At 30.9% G+C, this 22,914-nt stretch overlaps 11 protein-coding genes, 1 non-coding gene and 1 pseudogene across 12 annotated transcripts, besides 1 other annotated feature; 6 read left to right on the top strand and 7 right to left on the bottom strand. All coding sequences in view use genetic code 12, as the record gives it.

The window, feature by feature from the left end:
• Nucleotides 1–655: 655 nt before the first annotated feature.
• Nucleotides 656–1,534, top strand: CD36_02410 (pyridoxin biosynthesis protein, putative; the record flags this gene model as incomplete). The annotated part of the gene is made up of 1 exon (XM_002416868.1): nt 656–1,534. One exon carries the CDS (start codon nt 656–658, stop codon nt 1,532–1,534), a length of 879 nt encoding a protein of 292 aa, XP_002416913.1.
• A 228-nt stretch (nt 1,535–1,762) lies between these two features.
• On the bottom strand, nt 1,763–2,271 carry CD36_02405 (annotated as a pseudogene).
• Nucleotides 1,763–2,271: a sequence feature (Similar to C. albicans HNM4;~rearranged pseudogene;~possibly fungal-specific).
• Nucleotides 2,272–3,229: 958 nt separating this feature from the next.
• CD36_02400 (proline-specific permease, putative) lies at nt 3,230–4,924 on the top strand (the record flags this gene model as incomplete). Its single annotated transcript, XM_002416867.1, has 1 exon — nt 3,230–4,924. One exon carries the CDS (start codon nt 3,230–3,232, stop codon nt 4,922–4,924), a length of 1,695 nt encoding a protein of 564 aa, XP_002416912.1.
• A 339-nt stretch (nt 4,925–5,263) lies between these two features.
• Nucleotides 5,264–5,336, top strand: tRNA-Arg (TCT). The gene has a single exon. It is a non-coding gene; the product is annotated as a tRNA-Arg (tRNA).
• A 2,582-nt stretch (nt 5,337–7,918) lies between these two features.
• On the top strand, nt 7,919–9,679 carry CD36_02390 (Gln, Asn, Ser, Ala, and Gly transporter, putative; the record flags this gene model as incomplete). The annotated part of the gene is made up of 1 exon (XM_002416866.1): nt 7,919–9,679. One exon carries the CDS (start codon nt 7,919–7,921, stop codon nt 9,677–9,679), a length of 1,761 nt encoding a protein of 586 aa, XP_002416911.1.
• A 485-nt stretch (nt 9,680–10,164) lies between these two features.
• On the bottom strand, nt 10,165–11,889 carry CD36_02380 (SCW/CMP-family cell wall glucosidase precursor, putative; the record flags this gene model as incomplete). The annotated part of the gene is made up of 1 exon (XM_002416865.1): nt 10,165–11,889. The coding sequence occupies one exon, from the start codon at nt 11,887–11,889 to the stop codon at nt 10,165–10,167; it is 1,725 nt and encodes a 574-aa protein (XP_002416910.1).
• A 1,448-nt stretch (nt 11,890–13,337) lies between these two features.
• Nucleotides 13,338–14,063, bottom strand: CD36_02370 (vesicular transport protein, putative; the record flags this gene model as incomplete). The annotated part of the gene is made up of 1 exon (XM_002416864.1): nt 13,338–14,063. The coding sequence occupies one exon, from the start codon at nt 14,061–14,063 to the stop codon at nt 13,338–13,340; it is 726 nt and encodes a 241-aa protein (XP_002416909.1).
• A 360-nt stretch (nt 14,064–14,423) lies between these two features.
• Nucleotides 14,424–15,050, bottom strand: CD36_02360 (mitochondrial protein, putative; the record flags this gene model as incomplete). The annotated part of the gene is made up of 1 exon (XM_002416863.1): nt 14,424–15,050. The coding sequence occupies one exon, from the start codon at nt 15,048–15,050 to the stop codon at nt 14,424–14,426; it is 627 nt and encodes a 208-aa protein (XP_002416908.1).
• A 307-nt stretch (nt 15,051–15,357) lies between these two features.
• On the top strand, nt 15,358–17,370 carry CD36_02350 (mitochondrial protein, putative; the record flags this gene model as incomplete). Its single annotated transcript, XM_002416862.1, has 1 exon — nt 15,358–17,370. One exon carries the CDS (start codon nt 15,358–15,360, stop codon nt 17,368–17,370), a length of 2,013 nt encoding a protein of 670 aa, XP_002416907.1.
• A 147-nt stretch (nt 17,371–17,517) lies between these two features.
• On the bottom strand, nt 17,518–18,276 carry CD36_02340 (phosphomannomutase, putative; the record flags this gene model as incomplete). The annotated part of the gene is made up of 1 exon (XM_002416861.1): nt 17,518–18,276. One exon carries the CDS (start codon nt 18,274–18,276, stop codon nt 17,518–17,520), a length of 759 nt encoding a protein of 252 aa, XP_002416906.1.
• Nucleotides 18,277–19,239: 963 nt separating this feature from the next.
• Nucleotides 19,240–19,740, bottom strand: CD36_02330 (conserved hypothetical protein; the record flags this gene model as incomplete). Its single annotated transcript, XM_002416860.1, has 1 exon — nt 19,240–19,740. The coding sequence occupies one exon, from the start codon at nt 19,738–19,740 to the stop codon at nt 19,240–19,242; it is 501 nt and encodes a 166-aa protein (XP_002416905.1).
• A 646-nt stretch (nt 19,741–20,386) lies between these two features.
• CD36_02320 (60S ribosomal protein L10) lies at nt 20,387–21,049 on the bottom strand (the record flags this gene model as incomplete). The annotated part of the gene is made up of 1 exon (XM_002416859.1): nt 20,387–21,049. One exon carries the CDS (start codon nt 21,047–21,049, stop codon nt 20,387–20,389), a length of 663 nt encoding a protein of 220 aa, XP_002416904.1.
• A 754-nt stretch (nt 21,050–21,803) lies between these two features.
• On the top strand, nt 21,804–22,337 carry CD36_02310 (filmanetation/polarity protein, putative; the record flags this gene model as incomplete). The annotated part of the gene is made up of 1 exon (XM_002416858.1): nt 21,804–22,337. One exon carries the CDS (start codon nt 21,804–21,806, stop codon nt 22,335–22,337), a length of 534 nt encoding a protein of 177 aa, XP_002416903.1.
• Between the last annotated feature and the right edge of the window lie 577 nt (nt 22,338–22,914).

Genomic DNA, 22,914 nt, shown 5'->3' with positions numbered 1-22,914 from the left:
TCAGGGAGGTGGCTTGGTACATCCTTTGTAAATTTTTCGGTACTTTTGCCAAGCCTTCATCGTACCCAAAAATACAACAACAACAACAACCATTCCTAGTACCAACTGTAACAATCATAATAATTAAGCAATTTATAATTATTATTATTGTTATTATTATTATTATTATTAGTCATATAATAGAGTTTTATTTGGAGTTCTTCTTAACAGAGTCAAAAAAAAAAGAAAAGAAACCATTAGATGGGATTTCAAGTAATAGAGATAATCTAAAAATCACGAGGGTATTAAGGAGAATTGCTGAAGGATGTTCTAAGGCTTAGATTATTCTTTTTTTTTTTTTTTTTTTTTTTCATTTTTCTTGTTTTTAATGTTCTGTAGTATTATTATTCAAATTTTTATATTTTTATTTGATTAAGGTTTTGACCCCATTTTACCTTCACAAACCCACCCAACAAGAATAAATATAAATATTTTAACAATTTCCCTTTCCAAATTTTTCAATTCTATTATGCTTTTTTTTCTTTCTTTCTTTCTTTTCTTTTAATTGACTTTATAAAACTCCCTTTCCCTCCCCTCCCCCCCCCCCCACCTTTTTTTGTTATTTTTCTGTTTTTTATTCCTTGATATCATTACTCATTGATAAAACTTTAGAGCCATGTCAGATTTCAAAGTAAAGGCCGGTTTAGCACAAATGCTTAAAGGCGGTGTTATAATGGATGTTGTTAATGCTGATCAAGCCAAAATCGCTGAGGCAGCTGGTGCTTGTGCTGTTATGGCATTAGAAAGAATTCCTGCTGAAATGAGAAAATCAAATCAAGTTTGTAGAATGTCTGATCCGAAAATGATTAAAGATATAATGGAGACAGTTAAAATCCCAGTTATGGCAAAATGTAGAATTGGTCATTTTACTGAAAGTCAAATTTTGGAAGCTTTAGGTGTAGATTACATTGATGAAAGTGAAGTTTTAACTCCGGCTGACACTGTATATCATATTGATAAAACCAAATTCAAAGTGCCATTTGTATGTGGAGCAAGAAACTTGGGTGAAGCATTGAGAAGAATTCATGAAGGAGCAGCCATGATTAGATGTAAAGGTGAAGCAGGTACTGGTGATGTTTCATCAGCAGTGGATCATATTAGAACTATTAAAAAAGATATTGAAGAAGCCTCAAAATTGAAAAGTGAAACGGAAATTGTTGAACTTGCACGCAAATTAAGAGTCCCCACTGAATTATTAATTAAAGTCATTGAAGCAAAGAAATTACCAGTGGTTTTGTTTTGTGCTGGTGGTGTGTCAACTCCAGCTGATGCTGCATTATTGATGCAATTGGGTTGTGATGGTGTTTTTGTTGGATCTGGTATTTTCAAGTCAAAGAACCCAGAAAAATTGGCCAAGGCAATTGTCAACGCTACCACTCATTACAATGACCCAGTTAAACTTTTGCAATATTCAACTGATTTGGGTGAGTTGATGGGAGGAATTGCAATTGATTCAATTAAAGAGGATGAAAAGTTGGAAAAAAGAGGTTGGTGATTATGATAGGTTATGCTATTTCCATTTGTTGAGTAATAAACAGTGATTCGTGGACATAAAAAGATGGGTTTAATTTTGAAACCTTGTATATATGTATACATGTATATAGATGTGTGTGTGTGTGTGTGTGTCTAAAAACTATGTTAAACATAATATGTCTTTTTTTAGGTTTCTATGTAAAGTAAAGTATGCTTTCTGATGGGCAAAAAGGCATTCACTTTTTTATTGGAAATGTTTGAGATCAATATTATGGTTATAGTGTTTCTGTCCATGAGCAAACCACAACATTATTCCAATAATACAGGTTATTCCTACTACAACACAAGCATAGTTCAGCACACCCAAAGAACAGAAGCAATATTCATTGGCAATCCGAATTTTCCCAAACAAAATTATGAACGATCATCAAATCTTTCGGTTGAAAATTTCGTTTTCACCAATAAGCAGGCAATAGGTATTAAATATGATAAATTAATATACACCATTGATGTATCCAGAACAGTATTTTATGCCCCCCCCCCCTCCTTCCCCATCCCCTACTCCAATCACAGTACTTAGAAATGTACCAATTGCAAATGCTGAACATATTAAATTGAACTGAAATGTACATGTACATGTACTTTTAATAAACTGAAAAAAAAATTATTTTTTTTTTTTTTGTTTTTTCTAATTGAACTTTGTGGGATACTGGTTTCTGTGATAACATATGTTAAATCTTTCATTTTCTGTAATTTGAAAAGATATTATTGGGGAGTTTTCAAAATGAAAACTAAAAATTAACAAAAATTGTATTAGAATGAAAAAAAAAAAGTCTTGGCATAGATGATATACTAACATTTTATATTAATTTCATTGTTATAGCAGTTTATCAATTGTTTCTAATATCAATAACTGATATGAAATTGGGTAAACCTAATGGAAGGCAACACAATTCCATATTTTCTTTTTTTTTTTTTTTTCAGTGTAATATAGCCGCTAATTCAATCTTGATAAGATAAAAAAAAAATCCAATTCCTTTAACAATTCTTCCAATTCATGTAGTTTTAAGGAACAATTTGTATTCTACCGTTTTTCCGAAATTTTAAATTAGTTTTATTATTATTTATTATTATCAGCGAACGTTATTCCTAATTCAAGGGTGAAAAAATGGTTCAATTATTCAACTAATTTTTAATTTTAGTTTAAATGCAAGATTATTCATCCTGAAAATCGTTATCTAACCATCATATATATAAGGCAATTTTCAATACCCAGTTATCTTTTTTTCAAGTATAGAATATATTGTTTCGGAGTTTCCATGACGCCTTTTTTTTTTCTTTGTAATCAATATTATTAATTTATCCTTTATCTCAAGTATATACGGCTAGTTAAATTTTTTATTGTTAAATTATAGATAAGAAATTCAGTACAAAAACTATGTATCACAAAATTGATAATATGAACCAAAAAAAAAAAAAAAAAAAAAAAAATGGTATTCTTTTGGAAAGTGCCGCTAATAGACAAGATCTTGCATTGTTGTTGTTGGCATCTTATCTATATCTCTCGGATTTTTTTTCTTTCTTTTTTTTTGCAGCAATGCCAAATCTATATATATATATATATAATAATAATACATTAATGACGGTGTGGAATCTCTATGACTGGCAAATTTTCTTCTTTCTTTTTTTCTTTTTTCTTCAAATCATTCCAAAAAAAATGCTGAAAAAGAACGATAATATAACATATGATGTTGAAAAAATATCTATTGAAAATCCACTTCCTGCTAAAGAATTTAATGATTTCCATGATAATTTAGATATTGAAAAATATGGTGAAACCAAAAGAAAATTGAATCTGCGTCATGTTAATTTATTAATGATTGGTCAATCTATTGGATCAGCATTATTTGTTAGTATAAAGAATCCATTACATAATAGTGGTTCACTTTCATTTTTTTTAGCATTTGCCATTTGGGCATGTTTAGTGATATATCCTTTAATGCAAGCTATTGGAGAAATGTGTTCTTATTTGCCAATAAAGGGTTCATTTTTCCATTTTTCTGCTCGTTATGTTGATCCAGCTTTAGGATTTGCTTCATCTTTAATATATACTTATACTGCATTAATGTTTGTTTGTATTGAAGCTACAGCATGTGCAGGATTGATATCATTTTGGACAGATATTAATCCTGGTATTTTCATTACTATTGCTTTGGTATTATTTTTTTTAATCAATTTATTTGGAGCTCAATTTTATGGAGAATTTGAATCGATTTTTTCTTCATTTAAAGTAATTTTAATTTTAGGTTTGATGATTTTTTCTTTAATATCAATGTGTGGTGGTAATCCTCAACATAATGCTTATGGATTTCAACATTGGAAAGAAGGTGGTCTTTTTAAACCATATTTGGTGGGTGGGACAACTGGTAAATTCCTTGGTACTTACAATTGTTTAATTTGGGCCGGGTTTGCCGCCGGTGGTCCCGATGTGTTAGCATTAATTGCTGCTGAAGTTAAAATGCCTCGTAAAAACATTGGAATTGTTGCTAAACGTTCTTACATCAGAATATACTTGTTTTATCTTGGTGGTATTTTTTTCTTGAATTGTCTTATAGCTTCTAATGATCCTTCATTAGTGGAATCTTTAAAATCATCTACTGTGTCACCTTGGACTTTGGGTATTCAAAATGTTGGTGTTCGTGGGTTAGGACTGGTTGTTAATGGAGCTGTTTTAACTTCAGCATTTTCTTGTGGCAATGCATTTTTCTTTCTTGGAACTAGATCACTTTATTCTGCTTCTTTGGCAGGATATGTTCCAAGATTTTTTTCCAAATGTTTGAAAAGTGGTGTACCCATTAATTGTGTCATATTCACAGGTGTTATATCTTTGATTTCTTATTTGAATATTAATCAATCTACTGGAGTGGTATTCAATTGGTTTGTTAATTTAGCCACCACAGGATTGTTATGTTCTTATATTTGCATGTGGCTCTCTTATTTCAAATTTAGAAAGGCATATGAGGTTCAAACTGGTAAGCAAATGAAAAAGGGACAATATGGTTATTATTTGGCTCCAAAATTTATTCACCCATATTTCACATACTTTGGATTTTTCCTTAATGTGGTGGTGTTGATTTTCAATGGGTTTTGGATTTTCTTTCCGGGACAGTTTTCAGTGTCAAATTTGTTTACTTCCTATTTTGCTCCAGTATTCTTCATTTGTTTATTTGTTTTTTGGAAGGTATTTAAAAAGACTCATTGGAGAAATGCCATGGAAGCTGATATTACTACAGGCAAACAATATATTGATGAAGAAGAGGAAAAAGACATTGAATTTGAACTTAATCGAGAAAGAAGACAAGGATGGGTTTTTGTTGCCTGGAGAAAGGCATCGGATTTCTGTTTTAGTTAGAATGTTAAATACTTGGACACTATACCAGTAAAATATATGGTTAACGATTTACATTTTATATGTTAATAAAACACAAAGTAGTAAATTTTTGCAGAAATTATTTCGCCAAATATTTCTTCAATTTGTTGTGGAAAATTGAACAGATGACATATTATTAAAACTTCAATAAACCTTATATTTTATGTTTGTTATTACAACTTTAATATTCTATAAACTAAGTTATGTTATTTTACAGACACCTTGAATCAAATTAAGGCATCAATTTAATATTTTAAATGAATACGTTTCTCCTGAATAACAAGGTTAGTATTTATTTGAAATTGCCAAAACCATCAGAAAGCCTGCGTGGCGAAATGGTTATCGCTTTTGACTTCTAATCAAAGGATTCCGGGTTCGAATCCCGGCGTGGGTTTTATTTTTTTGCTTCCAACTTCAATATTATTTTCTCATTTTTTAAAGAGGACCATTTGAACCAACAATTCCGTTTAAATGCCGTGTGATCACAAAGAACGTCAGCAGCAACAGCAGCGGTAGTTCTTTAAACGAGAGATTTCATGGATATTTGGAATCAGCTCTTGTTCAGTTAAAGCCGACCCCAAATTTCTTGGTATTTTATTTTCTTTTATTTTTTTTGTTTTTTTTTTGGATCTCTCTTGACAAATGGTGGAGAGTTGTCAAAGTAGAAGTTTTACAGATGATGATGTTAGCATGGCCAAGAAATATATGTCAGATCACACATCTTACTTATCGTTAAAGAAATGAGACAGTATGAGCTTGGTCACAACTATTGGATCTTCCACGTCATGGGACAAACATTGTACGACTTAAATCAGAACCAAGAAAAAAAAAAAGGATATACTAGTTAAAACCAATAAATTTGTTCCAACCCCACAAACTAAATTTAAGAAATGGTATTTGACACATATAAACCATGCAGTAATTGGCGGGGGTTTCAAGTGAAAAAAAAAAAAAAAAAAAACTCCGAACTAAAACGCCGTAAAGCTGGACCGAGTGAGTGAGTTTAATTCTCTTCTTTCTACAAATAGAATGATGTATACATATAATCTCTCATGATTGCAAATATAATAATCATTGACTTTTCTGAGCGACGGTGTTGTGCTGATATAGTCCTTGGTAATACAGAGGAGAGTAATCATATCAGTTATAGATACACTTTTTTGGTGGTGACGGTGGTATGGTGGTGATCTTAACGGGAACGCGAATCCGTGAAAAAATTTTTTTGACTCTGATAAAGGAACTAAACCAAAATGCCTTTAACTGGCTGACTTTACGGTTCTAAAAGTTTTACAATGTAAGTAATCTATTCTGAAAGCCCTGAAAAAACGGTTTAAACTTAAAATAAAATATAAGAAGAATTTGATGAGAGTGTGTAATTCTTCAAATTATTATTATTATTATTTTCACGTTTGGTGGTGGCGAATTATCCGGTTATTATTACTATTTGTTAAATTGATCCACTCGGCTAATTATCTATCATCCAAGAAAATTACACTCGTTGATTTGTTCGTTTGAGTTTATCTCTTTTCACTTTAACCGATTAACTTTCCTTGTTCTGTTTCAATTGAAGAAGATTCTCTTTTTCTTTCTTTCTTTTTTTTTTTTTTTGTATGATCAAAAGAAGTCAATCAGTTAGAACGAGGCTTTACTTCCTTTTTTTTTTTTTTATTGCAACCATCGTAAACAGCATTAATGGTTAGACCAAAAAAAAAAAAAAAAAAGGCAACATTATTAATGGAACAAACTACTACCACAACACGTTGAACAAAGAAAGAAAGAAAAAAGAGAGAACGGAGGTTATAGAATTTAAAACAATACCAGGAGAAAGTTTTGTATACGAGATACTGAAGAATCAATTCAATAGATTTGAAAACGGCCTACCTAATATGAACTGATAAACAATCTTGTTATCATTAGAGAATTCACGGCGATTTTCAATATCTCTGCAAAAAAACAAAAAAAAAGAAAATTGAGTTTTAGTTTTGTTCCGTGTTTACGAATTTCTTGGCGATGGTGGTTTTGTTTTTAATTTTCGTTCTTTAAGATAGAGAGGGAGAGTGATTAATTGAGAATGACTTAACCACCACTTCTTCAGGTTTGCTCCAATTAACTTAGTTTAAATCAATCAATTGGTTATGCTATATCATGTCATGTCATTTTAGGCTACTTTATGGTTGGCCATTGTTAGTAAATGTTAAAGAATTGTGTCATTAAAAGTTTAAATAAATTTATCATCATAAAAGAATTTATTTATGTTGATGTTATAGAAAGATATATGTCTCCTTGCTGTGAACCCATTTTTCTTTTATTTTAACAATTAATACATAGATTAACATTCTAATTCCAATCTAAAAATCGCCTTGGGCTTTTTTTATTTTATTTTTTTGTTCCATTGCTTGGGTGGTGGGGGGGGAGCTTTAGACTATATCAAAAGGTTTTCCATCTCCGCTTTATCAATAATGTTTTTGTTACTTCTTCTTCCCGTATGCATGTATGTTATGTAATCCAAAAAAACACAACAACACGACAACGGCACTCTCTACCACCACCACCACCACTAACGAATATTTAGAATTTAGCCAGTCGGTCAGTCAATCAGTCATGTAGTCATGTTCCTGCACAAAGTTTAGTGTTATCTGTTATTGTCACATTTTTCTTCTTCTTCTTCTCTTTTTTTTTTTCCTTTTAAGTTTTATACAATTTAGTGTTGATATTGGGATGACCTTTGCTGTATATATATATATATATATATAGTTCCTTGTCTGTCCTTCTTCTCTTGAAGTTCTTTCTTTCTTTTTTATAGTAATTTTGAATTATTTTCTTTTACAGTTTCAAATTAGGCTTTTCTTTTTTTTTTTTGTTAAGAAAACAAATAATACTTCTATTATTATAATTTTCCATTTTCCAATTTTTTTTTTTTAAATAATCTTTTCCATAATCAATATCGATATCAACATCACCTACTACTTTTGTTAAATGGTATTTGGCTACAATAGCGACAAAGGTCTTCTGAATGAAGAAAAAAGATCATCAACTGCCGACTTAGAATCGGTTATTACCCAACATACAACCAATTATGACCTCTATATTGCCAGATCTAATCCATCAGCTCATAATGCCGAAGAAGGACACCAACTTAGACAGGAATTACACGCTCGTCATGTCTCATTGATTGCCATTGGGGGTGCATTGGGAACAGGTCTTCTTATTGGTACTGGACTGGCTTTGAAAACTGCTGGACCAGGTGCTATTTTGGTAGCTTATGGTGCCATTGGATTTGTTGTTTATATGGTTATGACTGCTCTTGGTGAAATTGCCTCTTTTATTCCCTTGCCGGGGTTTGCAAATTATGGGAAAAGATACGCTGATGAAGCTTTGGGATTTGCTTGTGGTATTGTTTATCTTATTAAATATTTAGTACTTCCAGCTAATCAATTGACCGCCGGGGCATTAACTATGCAATATTGGGTTTCAAGAGATAGAGTGAATCCAGGGGTTTGGATTACAGTATTTCTTGTTGTCATTACATTTATTAATTTTCTTGGGGTCAAAGTATTTGGGGAAATTGAATTTTGGATGTCAATATTAAAAGTGTTGACTTGTTTAGGGTTGATTCTTTTGTTGTGGATTATTGCATTAGGTGGTGGACCAACTCATGAAAGACTCGGTTTTAGATATTGGAAAAACCCAGGAGCATTCATTCATTATTCAAACTCAGCCCAAAATGTGGCTATTGGTGGTTCAAAGGGAAGATTCGTTGCATTTGTATCAGTTTTAGTTACTGCTGTGTTTGCTTATCTTGGATCTGAATTGGTTGCTGTTACATTCAGTGAAACTAGAAACCCAAGAAGAGCTATTCCAAAAGCTATCAAATTGACATTGTACCGTATTCTTGTTTTCTACATCTTATCGATTTTATTTGTTGGTATGTGTGTTTCATCCAAAGATCCATTATTATTGGGTGCCAAAGGTACCAATGCCGGTGCTAGTCCTTTTGTTATTGCCATTAAAAATGCTAAAATTAACGGGTTAGACCATCTTATCAATGCCTGTATTCTTTTATTTGTCATTTCAGCTTCCAACAGTGATATGTATGTTTGCTCAAGACTGGTTTATAGTTTGCTGGTTGATGGTTATCTTCCAAAATTTTTCTCCAAAACCAACAAAATGGGTGTTCCATACTATGGTGTTTTATTGAGTTTCTTGTTCTGTTTGTTGGCATATATGAATGTTTCTTCTGGGTCGGCCGAAGTTTTCACATATTTTGTCAATGTTGTCTCTTTAACTGGTTTAATTGCTTGGGCTTGTATTTTGACTTTCCATATTAGATTCATGAAAGCTTTAAAAGCCCAAGGTTTGGACAGATACAAAGATTTGGTTTACAGATCTCCTTTACAACCATACGGTAGTTACATATCTTTGGCCATTTGTATTCTCATTATTTTCATCAAGAATTTCACCGTATTTTTGGGGGATAAGTTTGATTACAAAAACTTTATCACTGGGTACATTGTCTTACCAGTGTTTTTAATTTTCTTCTTTGGTTACAAGATTATTTATAAAACAAAATGGTTGAAACCAGAAGAAGTTGATTTGGATACTTACAGGGATGTTATTGATGCTGAATTTGAGAAATTCGAAGCCGAAGCAGCTGAAAAGAAGGCTATCAGAGAAGCTGAAGGTAAACGTTTTGATGGACAATGGTTTTATGATAAAATCTTGGGATGGATTTTCTAATTTCTCTATAGTGTCATCTCATTTTTTTTTTTTTTTACTATTTTTTTGTATTAATAGCACATTTATTTATTATCAAGAAGCATACTTAATTTGTTTGGCAATCTATGTATTCTACAAGTAAATGAAGCTTGGGAAAGGTTGGAATAAAAACAGTGCTTCTTTTTTGGTATTTATTACAAGAATTTATATGTATAAATTAAAAAACAAAAAAAAAAAAAAAAGAATAGAATATTTAAAAAGCAAGAATAACACAATTAAAATTTGGAAATTCTAATAATAATATCTAAGAAAAAAACATAGCTTTCAACAACCAGACTAATTAAACCAAGTTGAGAAAATCCAAGTAATAGAACTGAAAAATTGATAACGTAAAAAATCAATAAGGAAGAATTAAAGGTATTATGTTTGAATGAATGGCATTACTTTTTTTTTTTTTTTCTTGTTTAAAGCAACCAGAAGGATATGATAGATTTGATTAATTGTATCTAAGATGATGGATCACCGTATAATCCCCAATGTTGTTCAACATTATATGCACCTGGATCTTTCCAATAATCATTAAACATAGTAAACATAATAACTTTGTCAGAAAGGGATTTAACAATGGATTTCACAGCAGCAACTTGGTTTTGCACGGAAGGAACACATTGACCGTAGGCATCACCTTGTGTTGGCCAACCAGTTTCAGTGATTAACACATCTTTTGAAGACCCACAAACGCTTTGCAAATGAGCAATTTGTTGTAACAACCATTGACCAGAATTCTCTGGTTGAACTCCTCCATCCCAATATGGATGGGAATTGACTGCAAGGTAATCAGACATTTCACATAATTGTGGGTTTCCTACGTAAGCAACTAAAGTATCAACGGTGACGATTGGACCATTATATCCTTGAGATTTCAAGTATTTTTTAGATAAATCAACTGCTTGTTGCACTTGGGCTACACTTGCAGCACCAGCATTAACTCTTTCATTTCCAATAGCAATAGTGTGAACAACATTCCAACCACTAGAACTCTGCTTGACAGCATTGACAATATCTTGTAATTCACCTTGAGGACTATCAATATTCCAAACACCTAAAAACAATTTTTGATTTGATCCCATGGCTGACAATACATTTTCAATTCCAGAACAATCAGTACTGTATAATCTAATGACTTCATAATTGGATAATTTAGCAATATCTTGAGCAATTTGTGATGCACTTTTACATCCATCTGATTTAGTGTAAGGAGAATAAGTTATTCCTAAAGAACCAGCAGCAGCAGTGGCACCAGCAGCACTACCTCCGTTAATAGCAGTTGCAGTTGCAGTGTTTATAGAAGCTGTATTTTTACCTGGTGATCCTCCTTGATAACCAACACCCAAAGTGGTACCAGATGAGGAGCCTGTATTTCCAGCAGAATTACCTGAACCTGAACCTGAACCTGAATCAGAACCCGAACCATAAATTGGGTTTGATGAAGCAGAAGCAGAAGAGGCAGTAGCTGATGCTTTGCCACCACCAAATAAGAATGCAAATAAACCTTCAGCAGAATAATCATCAGAACCGGAGTTTCCATTTGCAGCAACAGGAGAAGCAGCAGCAGCAGCAGGAGCAGCAGAAGTAACAACAGAAGTGTATATTTGTGCACTAGTTACCACAACTGGGGCAGCTGATGTAGGCTTTGTAGCTTGTACTGGGGCTTGTGCTTGAGCTGGTGCCTGTGGCTGTGGATTGGCATTCGCCGATGAAGATCCAAAAAAGTCATTGTACAAATTGCTGAAAAATCCTCCAAAAGATGAGGAAGAGCTGGTAGATTGTGGAGTTGAAGCAGCAGGGGCAGCAACAGGAGCAACAGCAGCAGGAGCAGAAGCTACAGAAGCAGAAGCTGGAGCTGGAGCAGCCGCAGCCGCAGCAGTTGAGGCTGTATTGGTCAGATCTCCACCAAATAATCCTGCCCAGAACCCTTTACTTGAAGAAGCAGCAGTCGTTGTGGCAGGAGCAGCAGCAGGAGCAGCAGCAGGAGGAGTATTAACGTTGACAGCCTGTTGAGCAGCTGCGGCAGGTGCTGGAGCTGGAGCTGGTGCTGCGGCAGGGGCAGGGGCAGGGGCAGTATTAGAACTACTAGTTCCAAATAAATCCTCAAACAACCCTCTTTTGATTGGAGCAGCTTCAGTTATACTGGCAATGACAAGGGAAGCCAAAATATAATCCAACTTCATACTCTTTTTGTTTGTTTGTTTGTTTGTTTGTTTGTTTTCTCTTTCTTGCAAAAACAAATATTTATTCAAAAATTAGATATATATGAAACCGAAAAGGAGAGTGTTGGTGTTTTTGTATCAATGAAATGAATGAACAGATTGTTGTAGGCTTTATTGATAAAGATTGTTGAAAGGTTTAATAGAAAAAAAAAAAAGCTCCAAAAGAAAAATTTTACGATTTCAGAGGGGATAAGGAAATTCAAAATATTTTATACGAATGCAGACCTTTTGGGCACATCAACACCAACAACAAAGGATAATAATTATTCCATTAACCATAGTCAAATCACATATCGAGTAAATTCAATATTCACATAGACATTCAAAATTTTTTTTTTTTTTTCAATTCAGTTGAGTTCTTAATTATTCTTCGTTTTATTTCCTATTTAGTATTTGCAGCCTATTTTATATACAGGACACACCAAATTTGTTAACCTAATTAGGAAATATTGAATTTCGTGAATGTCTTGATCGAATTTACCGTTAAAAACAAGAATAGAAAGAATAGAAACCATACAGATATGATGACCATAAAGGGATTCACTTCAAGGGTCATTCCATAATAGATGTTACTAAACAATGACAGAAGTGGCAGGTGAGGAAAGATAGTTGAACCATTATTAATCAAATACGATTAAATATCAACAGATTGTAGTGGATATAGTAATGGTAGAATCATGAGATAAAATGATAGGGTTCTAATTCTAATCTTAATGGTAACGAGAGACTCTTCCCATTTTCATTACCTAATGAGAACATCAAATTAACCCCCACCATAGAACAAGGCTTGGAATTGCAGATTTGTTTCCTTTTCTTAGGGGCTTTTTTCAATTGTCATTTTATATACATATATCCTTTTACTTTTTTTTACTCTAATTGGTAGGTAGGTCATCAAGATATCTGAGCCATCTTCAACAACACAAAAGAAGAACATTTTTTTTTTTTTTTTTGTAATCTATAATGTAGCTTTATTTCTTTAGATACGGATTATTGTCATAGAAAGTGGGGGCAAATGAGGAGTTCATTATTGGGCGGTGATAAAAAAAAAAATTTTGAACAGCTTAAGGTTTTGTTTCCTTTTACCTTTTTAACTACAATACCTCGATTAAGAAGCAAATAAAAAAATGAAAGGTAATAATGTTGCTGCAATTAACAACAACTCATCAAATGGAATAACTGATCTGGAAAAAGAAAAAGAAAAAGGATCATAATTATAAGAATAAAGGCTTGAAAAGGCAAATACTACTACCCCACCCATGTCCCACCTCGTCCCACTCATTCTCCATCAAACCCTCCACTTCCTATAACGTTCACAATTTACAGAATAATAACAGGACACACACACATATATATATATATATATATATTATTAGTTAATTATTACTTGCTTATATTACTATAAATTACACTTACCTGAACAATTTCACAATGTAATAAAACATTACTAACATTATAACCACACAAAACCAAAACAACCATTTATCTTGTTTTGCTCTTCTTTCCACACTTCGTATAGTTCCTTGACTTACTCCTAAAGTGATTAAACTCTCTTCAAATTTAGTTTGAACTTTTCTTAATATTTCATTTTGTTCAACAATATCTTCAAAAGCTTGTTGTCCCATTTCTAGAATTCGATCTAATTGTTCTGATCCTCTTTCTAAAGAATTTTTTTCATGATATAATCCTTCCCTATAAGACATGGTATTTTGATCTTCTTGTAATTGTTGTTGAGTTGAATTAGAATCATATGGATTATCTGATGATGCCGATGCCGATGCCGATGCCGATGCTGCTCCTGTTGTTGATATGTGTCTTCTACCTAATAATTCTTGTTTATTAGATTCTTGAACTTGAATATCACGTTGCTTTTTCAAATTATCAAATTTTAAAGTGAATTCATTTAAATCTTGATTGAATTTATTCAATCTATTTTCATGTTTAGTATAAGATGTATCATTAACATTTTTTTCCAATAAATCATTATATTCTTTGATAGTTTTCCTGAATGCAGTTAATGATGTTGTGATGGCACCTTGTAATGATAATGGTGATGTGGATAGATTTTTTTCAAATTGAGTCAAATCTTTGGTTATTGTTTGGGTTTGCTTTAAACCATGATTATATATTGAATTCATTAGTATGTGTAGGGGGGAGGGAAGGAAAAAGAATAACAGGGTTTGTTATGACTTGTATAATGGGTAATTTGGACAGAGTTGAGTTGAGTTCTGTTACGATTTCAACAAATTTTTTTTTTTTTGTGTTTATTTTTCTTTTTTTTTTTTTTTCGCTTTTTTTGCTTTTTCGCTTTCTTTTGATTAGCTAATTGTACACCACCACCGGAAGTTTGAGGTGTTCATAAAAATGTAGGTTGTCTATATATAATCAAATCAATATATCATTCTTTTTATATTAATAAATAAGAAACCTATTATCAACTATAGATAAAGAGAAAGAATAGTTATACAAGATTTGTGTTGAGTGAGTGGGGAGGAGGATTAAAAGTAAAATCTGACAAATGTCAATAATAAAGCCAAAGTACCAGTACTTACCCCCATTAACCATTGTAACACTTGAGTTTTCACAGTTTTAATTTGCATTTTCATATTAGAAACTTCTTCATCTATTCTACTATAAGTATCTTCTATTCTTAATTCATGTTGAGAACTTTCTTCTCTAATTCTTCCCTTTTCTAAATTCAAATCTAATCTAACACTTGCTTGATTCTTGGTGATTTCTTCTTTTAAACGATTTTTCAAATTTGTTAAATCAGTACGTAGTTTTTCTTGTTCTTTTTTCAAACTAGTGAATTCTGATTTATCCATAGTTTGTAATTCACCTTTTAATTTAGCAAAATTGACTTTTTGTTGATAAGCTATTGATGATAATGATTCTTTTTTAACAAGATTATTAGTAATAGAATATATCCCATCATTTATAGCAGCATTAACCACATTCACAGCTACTTCTGCTTGCTTTTCAGAAAATCCACCTTTATCTTGCAATGTTTGAACAAATTTTCTTGTATCAAACTTGGTTATTCCTGATAGACTACGTGAGTTTATGGTTGGTATGATAAATGGAGTTCTCACAGTTGATCGATATAATGAAATTGGTGTAAACATAGTTTGATGAAATAGTATAAGGTAGGTAGATTATGTTCTGTATTTCCTCTTCTTTTGATTTGGTTGCTGTTTGTTTTTAAATCTACTTTGCCAAAATAAGTAAACGTAAAAAATGTGCAAGACCAGCAAGACTTTTTCTTCTTCTTCTTCTTCTTCCACCACCACCACGACCAACTGTTTCTATCTTAACCATCACCACCACCACCACCACCACCACTTGCGAGAACTGAAGAAAAAAAAAAAACCACCACCAGCACCATTCTTTTGTCAACCAATCCAATTCATCTCATTAGTCAACCAACATATAATGATTATTCGTACTAGACCACTCATTCAAGTTCTACCTAGATATAATTATTTCTATCGATTAAATTCATCAAAGAATAAATTTTCTTCAATTGAAAATTTCAATAAAAATAAAACAACTTATAATTTTGGATACAATTTCCATGATTTAAAAGATTTAGATAATAAAATCAATCCTCAACCTAAAGAATCAAGAAAAGATATAGGTACTAATAGTAAACCCAATGATTATGGTAATGATAATGATAAACCTATTGATATAAATGCTCTTCTTGAAAATGATCCTCGATTACTTAAATTAAAACCTGGCACAGCAGAATATCGAGATGAATTAAAGAAATTACATCAAGAATTTGAATCAAATCAAAAAAAACAACGATCTCGTCATGAATTTAATCAAAGAATTAAAGGAATGGTATTTGGTTTATTGGCTTTAATTGGAATAGTTTCAACTCATCAATTATTAACCAATTATGAATCAATAAAAAATAGATTATTATCAAATTATAATTATTCTGATTTAAATGAAGATAATATTAATATTAAATCTACCAATAAAAAAAATGTCAAAAGTACTAAATATATGTTAGAAAAATTGGCTAAAGAATTAAATGATGAAAATTTAAATCAAATACAAGATTCTAAAACAGTTAGTGGGGTTTATATTTTTGGTAATAATGATGGTAATGATGATGGTAATGATGGTTGTAAAATCCCTTTACGTATACCATTTTTCAATAATATGTATTTGAAAGATGCATATATTGAAAAAGGCCATTTAATTGTTATAAATGATCAAGGTAAAGTTTACGAATGGAATAAAGATTGGTCAAATGTTAAATTAATCAATTTACCATTTAAAATTGAAAAAATAACTCCAACTAAAGATTATTTTTATTTTTTAACAAATAAGGGAGAAATTGTTTATATACCAAGAATTAAATCCAATTCTGAATTTATTCCATTACAAAGAAGAAATTGGTTTGGAATTTTAACAACCCAAATTTATAATAAATTGAATATTAAAGATATTAAAAGTTTTTCTTCTGGTGATGATCATTTATTATTATTGAATAAACTGGGGAAAGTTTTCGTTGTAAATTGTTCAAATAATCCTATAAATCGTGGTCAATATGGTCCATCCTATTCACCTTTTACAAAGGAAAATAAAATCCCGGTTAATCAACCAATTGATCTTACATTGTTAAATAATAGAATTATACAAACTGAAAATAAACAAGGGAAAGCTGTTGTTCCTCGAGTTTTCAATTATATTTCTAGTGGGAAATATTTCAACATTGTATGTGATGATAATGGGAATATTTGGACTTGGGGGGATAATTCTTGTGGACAATGTGGAGACATCAATACTACTGATTTAAAGCCAGTACCAAAAATTGTATTTACTAAATCAGATTTTAAACGAGTATTAAGAAATGTTTTACCACCACGAATTCAAGAAGAATATATTCATATTAAAAAAATTTCTACTGGTGATGATTCATCATATGTTCTTATTAATTATTTGGATAAAGATGTATTGATATCTTTTGGTAATGGGATTAATGGTCAATTAGGAGGAGGTCGATATATGCAAGTATGTTGTTGGCCAGAAATTGTCAAATCATTAATTGGATTGAATGAATTTGATGAATCATTAAATTCAGTGAAACCAATTAAGATTAAAGATATAAATGTTGGTAATAAACATCTTTTCATTACTTTAGATAATGTGGGACATAATAAAGATGTTTATGCATTGGGAGAAAATGAATTTGGACAACAAGGAAATGGGAAGAAAAATAAATCATGTAAACCAATGAAAATACCAAAATTAATTGAACCAGAAGATGGTAAAGATAAATTACAATTAGTAAAGAATTTGAATGATGTGAATACAAAGAGATTACTGTTATTAAATGAATGGAAGATTTCTAAAAATGTGGTTGTTGATCAAGTCATAATGGCAGGAAATGATGCTTCAATTATTTATTACAAAAAAGTTCAAAAATGATAAAAATAATAAAAATGATAAAAATGCTGATCTCTCATACACACACACAAACACACACACTCTCTCGTGTATTATTTATATTATATGTATATAGTTATTAATTCTCGTTGTAAAAAACAATGTTTCTAAGTTCAATCTATTGTAATTTTATTGTAATTTAAAAGTTTCATTCAAGATTTTGATAGTATCATCAGGTGAATTAACAGCATGACCAATAGTTCTTGGATCATTATAAATTTCATAATCATTACCACCTTTATAAGATTTATCTCCAAAGAAATGAATATTTTCAAAATGTTCATCTTCAACATGTTGTAAACAATAAGTTTTATCCCAACCAGTTGGGAAAACATCAAAAGAAATTTGACCACCAATTGAATAAGTTAACCCAAAATCAGGAAATTCTTTTTTCAAAGCATCAACCATTTGTTCTCTAATATGATGTTGTTTATCAAATTTTTCATAATCATTTCTTTCTTGAGTAGAAGCATTTCTACCAATTGGTGAAACATTAATCATACCATTTCTAAATTCAACAAATGTACCTCTTCTAATTGGAAGATCAAGTTCAGATAAATATTTTAAAATGAATTTCACCAATTTATTATATTTTTCATTACCAATCCAATTAATAAATGATTGTGAAGCTAATTCTTTACCTAATTTATAAGCTGTCAAACCATTTTCACTAAAACAATAATCAAAATCATTTAAAACATTTGGACCTAATTGTTCAACTTGTTTAGATAAATCAGAACCACCAACAAATCCAATAACAACTTTTTCACGTAATTTTTCTAAAGTTTTCTTCATTTCTTCAGAAATGGTTAATCTAGCTGGAGTTAAAGTACCATCAACATCAAATAAAACTAAAGTTTTTGGATCTTGTTTATTAGCAAAAGACATTATTGAATATTAAAAAGGAAAGAAAAGAAGTTTATGCTATCTATATGTACGTAACTTGTAATTACAGTCAAAGAAGAAAGAAAAGAAAAGAAAAGAAAAGAAAAGAAAGGTATGAAACGGAGTGTTGTTATTTTTTTTTTTCAATGTGTGTTGGTGCGTTGTGTGTCGTAATGGTGGAAATTGAGAAATGTGTTGTCCGAATTGAAGAAGACGAGGCACCACCTAAAAAAAATTTTTCTCTGTCTCTCTGTCTCTCCTGTTTGTTAGTGCTATAATTTCTTTTCCAACGTGTGTACGTGTGTGTGCGTGTGTGTGTCAATTCCTTCACTTCACACACAAAACAAAATACAAACAAACTCGCGTTCCCCATTTATATTTTTAGACTTTCAATTCACAGTGTATACTATATTTATACATATATATATATATCCTAATTTGAGGAGAGGGCTCATAATGAGTTGAGGGTATTAGAGATAATAACCAACTAGGTTAGCAGCCGGACCGGTTTCAAATTACTTCTATTGAGCCTATGTTGTTGTCAGTTTTTGTGTGGTGGTGGTGATGATGATGATGATGACGCGGCTTATCTTAACATTGTAAGGCGTTTACACAATCAATTCAATCAATTGTTAATTTTGCAACTGATACAATATTTATTTACTTACAACTACATCTTCAAAGTTATTAATAATTATCAATTAGTTGTCATTATTAAAAAATGATTATAGCAATAATGTCTGATATAAAACACATTACACTCACTAGATACTTATTAAATCACACATTCTTTCACCTTCAACTTGAGGATTAGTATTATTATCATCAATTATAATTCAACCTAAAATTCAACACTCAATGCTGTCTGTCCCCTCACCACCACCACCACCACTTCTCTTTCTCTTTCTTTTTCTCCCAATTAAATTAATTAACTTTTTAAAAATTAAAAATCCTGATTTTAAATTCTTATGGATGAAGATCACTTTCTCTACTACTCCTCCTCCTCATTCTCCTCCTCATACTACTATTACTACTTGTCCTCCTTTTTGTCTTTCTCAGATATTCATCAATTGCTTGTTCTTGAGCCGCAGTTACATAATTCAACATATTCACAGCAGTTTGATCATCATAAGTATATTTAATGAAAAAATATTGAATCCATAAATGTATTGAAAAAAAAACTGTTGATATACAATAACCAATAAATATTAATGTTCTAATCCAACATTGAGACGTATCATTATTTTTCAATTCTTGTTCCTCTCCTTCTTGTTCATTATGATTCTGTAATGATGTTGATGTTGGATCAAGTAAAGCTTGTAATTGTTCTAATTCTTGTTGTTGAATAGGATCAAATGCAGTTATTGATGACGGCAAAGTTAAATCATTATGATCATTATTACTATTATTGTTATTATTCCATAATTCAGTTTCATGTAATCTATCAATTTCGTTGTCTTGATCCATTTAGAATGAAGGGGTTCTTAAAAAGGGTGTTTATCAATGTTTGTGATAATGGGTATAGATTTAAAATAAAATAAATAAAATAAATTATTATTGAATAAGAAAAGATAGATCGTTGTTGTTGTTGTTGTTGTTGTTGTCGTCTAATTCGCCTTTCTTTATTCCAAAACAATATAAAAACTTGTGAAATATATTTTGTGGGAGAAGAAGAAGAAGAAGAAGAAGAAGGAACGGAAAAAAAGAATACTCAACAGAATATACAATAATAAGACATGAATTATTTCAAGAATTTCTTCTTTCTTATATATTGCTATACTTTTTGATGTTGATCATTTTGAGTAATAAGGCCCTAGTTGTACCTATCGGAGTTTGTTATACTTAACTTAACACTTTTAATTCAACAAGCATGTGATAAATCAAAAATCAAAACTGGAAACTGGTTCCACTGTTGAAAAAAAAAAAAAAAAAAAACTACTCAGTTAGGAAATGAAATGATATCTTACAATGGGTGTAAGTTAAAACGAATCAACTACTACTACAAATAATATTATCTAACTGATCAACGGATAATATTATTATTATTACTACTACCTCTAATAATTAAACAGAAAAGTTATTTATATTAAAAAAAATACATCCTCTAATTAAATTAAGCAGAGTATTGGTAGTTTGGGAATTGTTGCAAGTTAGCTTCCAAGTTACCTTTTCTTGACAAGAATTTAACGTAAGCACCATCATCGATAACTTCACCGTTAGTTTTCTTAGCAATATATTCATCTCTGTTCAATGGAGTGAACCCCCATTTCTTAGAAATAATGATTTTTTGTTGACCTGGGAACTTGTATCTAGCTCTTCTTAAACCTTCAATAACAACATCTTTATTAGAATCTTTAGTTCTAGCAGACATGATGATTTGACCAATAGAAACTCTAGCAGCTAAACCATGTGGTTTACCCCAAGCACCTCTCATACCTTGTTGCAATCTATCGGCACCGGCACATGACAACATTTTGTTGATACGTAAAACATGGAATGGATGGACTCTAACTCTCAAATGGAAAGAATCTCTACCAGAAATTTTGGTGATGTATTTGTTAGCACAGATACGAGCAGCTTCCAAAGCTTCAGATGATAATTGTTCCAATTCATTAGAAACCAAATGGATACATAATGGGAATTCATCAACAGTGGCCTTCTTTCTACCTAAATCATAGATTCTGATCTTAGCATCTGGGACAGCTCTATTGTATCTAGATTTTGGGTATGGTTTGTTTTTACAGTATCTGTAACATCTAGCTGGTCTTCTAGCCATTTTGTCTAAAATAAGAATATACTGTTAGTAATGAGGAAACTTTTTTTTTTTTTGGATATAGTCTTGCTTTATATAATGAAGAATTCAAATTGATTATAAAAACCAAACTCTCAAGAAAAAGTTATCCCTTTATATATATATATGTATCTGCAATAAATATGGTGGCAATGTTTGGCATTTGCTTACAAATCAATAAAATTAAAATTTTTTCTTTTTCATCCCCCCCCCCATGCTGAACAATTTTGCTTTCATATTCTGCCCAAACTTCTTTTTTTTAAGGAATCTTAATCCAATAACCTTGATTCATTAATCTCTTCTCTTCTTTTTCTTCAATAAATATCAACAATACTATACTATATGGTAGTCTATTGAAACATACCTTCTTTACTTTGGTTAAGTATAGGGTCAGGAAAGAGAGAATTTTGGCAAATTCTTTTGAAATCTTGAGTTTTTTTTTTTCGGTTTGTCAATGTGTGAGCAAAAACGCAGCACCAGACAATAAAAGAGAATGCTTAGTAATATGGTCGTGTATGTATACCAAACAAATATTTTTCCACCATATTAGGGTTGTAGCCCTAATGTACGACTTTTAGAAATAAAAATATAGTGAATAATGTCGCGATTTGTCTCTGGCATTATTATTATTGTTATTATTAGGGGTAGAAGCTCATCTCTCACATTTTGTTAAAACCCACAAATACCAACTGATTTGATTTGATTTGATATATACTAGGAGATACTAGCAATACTAATAATGGGAAGATATAGTGTTAAAAGATATAAAACCAAAAGAAGAACTAGAGATCTTGATCTTATATATAATGATTTATCTAATCCTGATTCAATAAATAAATTAAAGAATCAACCATTAGATGAATTAAAACCAGGATTAGGTCAATATTATTGTATACAATGTGCCAAATATTTTGAAAATCAAATAAGTTTAGATCGTCATACTAAATCAAAAATACATAAACGAAGAGTTAAATTATTAAAAGAAAGACCTTATACTCCATTGGAAGCAGAAGCAGCTGCAGGAATAAATATGGAAAAATTCATTAATAGTGTTGAAAAATATAAACAATTGGAAAATCATAAACAAGAAAATAAACAAGAATATGATAATTTAATAAATCAAAAGAAAGATAATTTAGATGCTATAATAACTGGTATACCTTCTGAAGAATTTCAACAACAACAACAACAACAACAACAAGTACAAGAGTCACAAAATGCAAATCAAGGAACTGTTTCTAATGATCAAGAAGAAGTTATGATGACTGATTAAATTAAACAAGGTCAAGTTTTATAATATTTAATTATTTGATGAATCACTAAGATTATTTATGATAGAGGGCGTGGTTTTATAAGTTAACTTTTTTCGATGGAAAGAGGATACAACTGATTGGCACCATTTTATTTGATAGATTTAAGTTTAATTCTTTATAACATGAAACACTAATAAACATATATATTTAAATTGATAAATACTGGGGTGGGGTTTGTATAGATTGACATGGTATTTTATAGTTTGATTATTTGCAATTCAATTCAAATCAATTAAGACTTCCAATGTTGGGAGATTTTCTAAATTAGACAATTACTAAATCAAAAAGAAATTACTCTATAATTGACTCTATTGTTGTTAAGTTGTGAAAAAATGCAAGTACATGAGTCTACATGTCGGTCTATTCCGTCATAGCGAACAAAGTAGAGAGGCTGATTTGTAACCTGTTAGGATCTAGAACTTTTAAAATGCTTTTGGGAATGCTTATGTAGGTTGTTAAGGAAAACTTGTAATGGCGGCGGTGGACACGGCTTGGAAATTATTTGTGGGATGAGAAATAAGCCATGCTTTACTACAG

The sequence above is a fragment of the Candida dubliniensis genome, chromosome 1 (genome assembly GCF_000026945.1).
Source record: "Candida dubliniensis CD36 chromosome 1, complete sequence".
Lineage (NCBI taxonomy): Eukaryota > Fungi > Ascomycota > Pichiomycetes > Serinales > Debaryomycetaceae > Candida > Candida dubliniensis.
The sequence above is the reverse complement of the archived record's forward strand: the minus strand, read 5'-3'. Positions and strand labels throughout refer to the sequence as shown.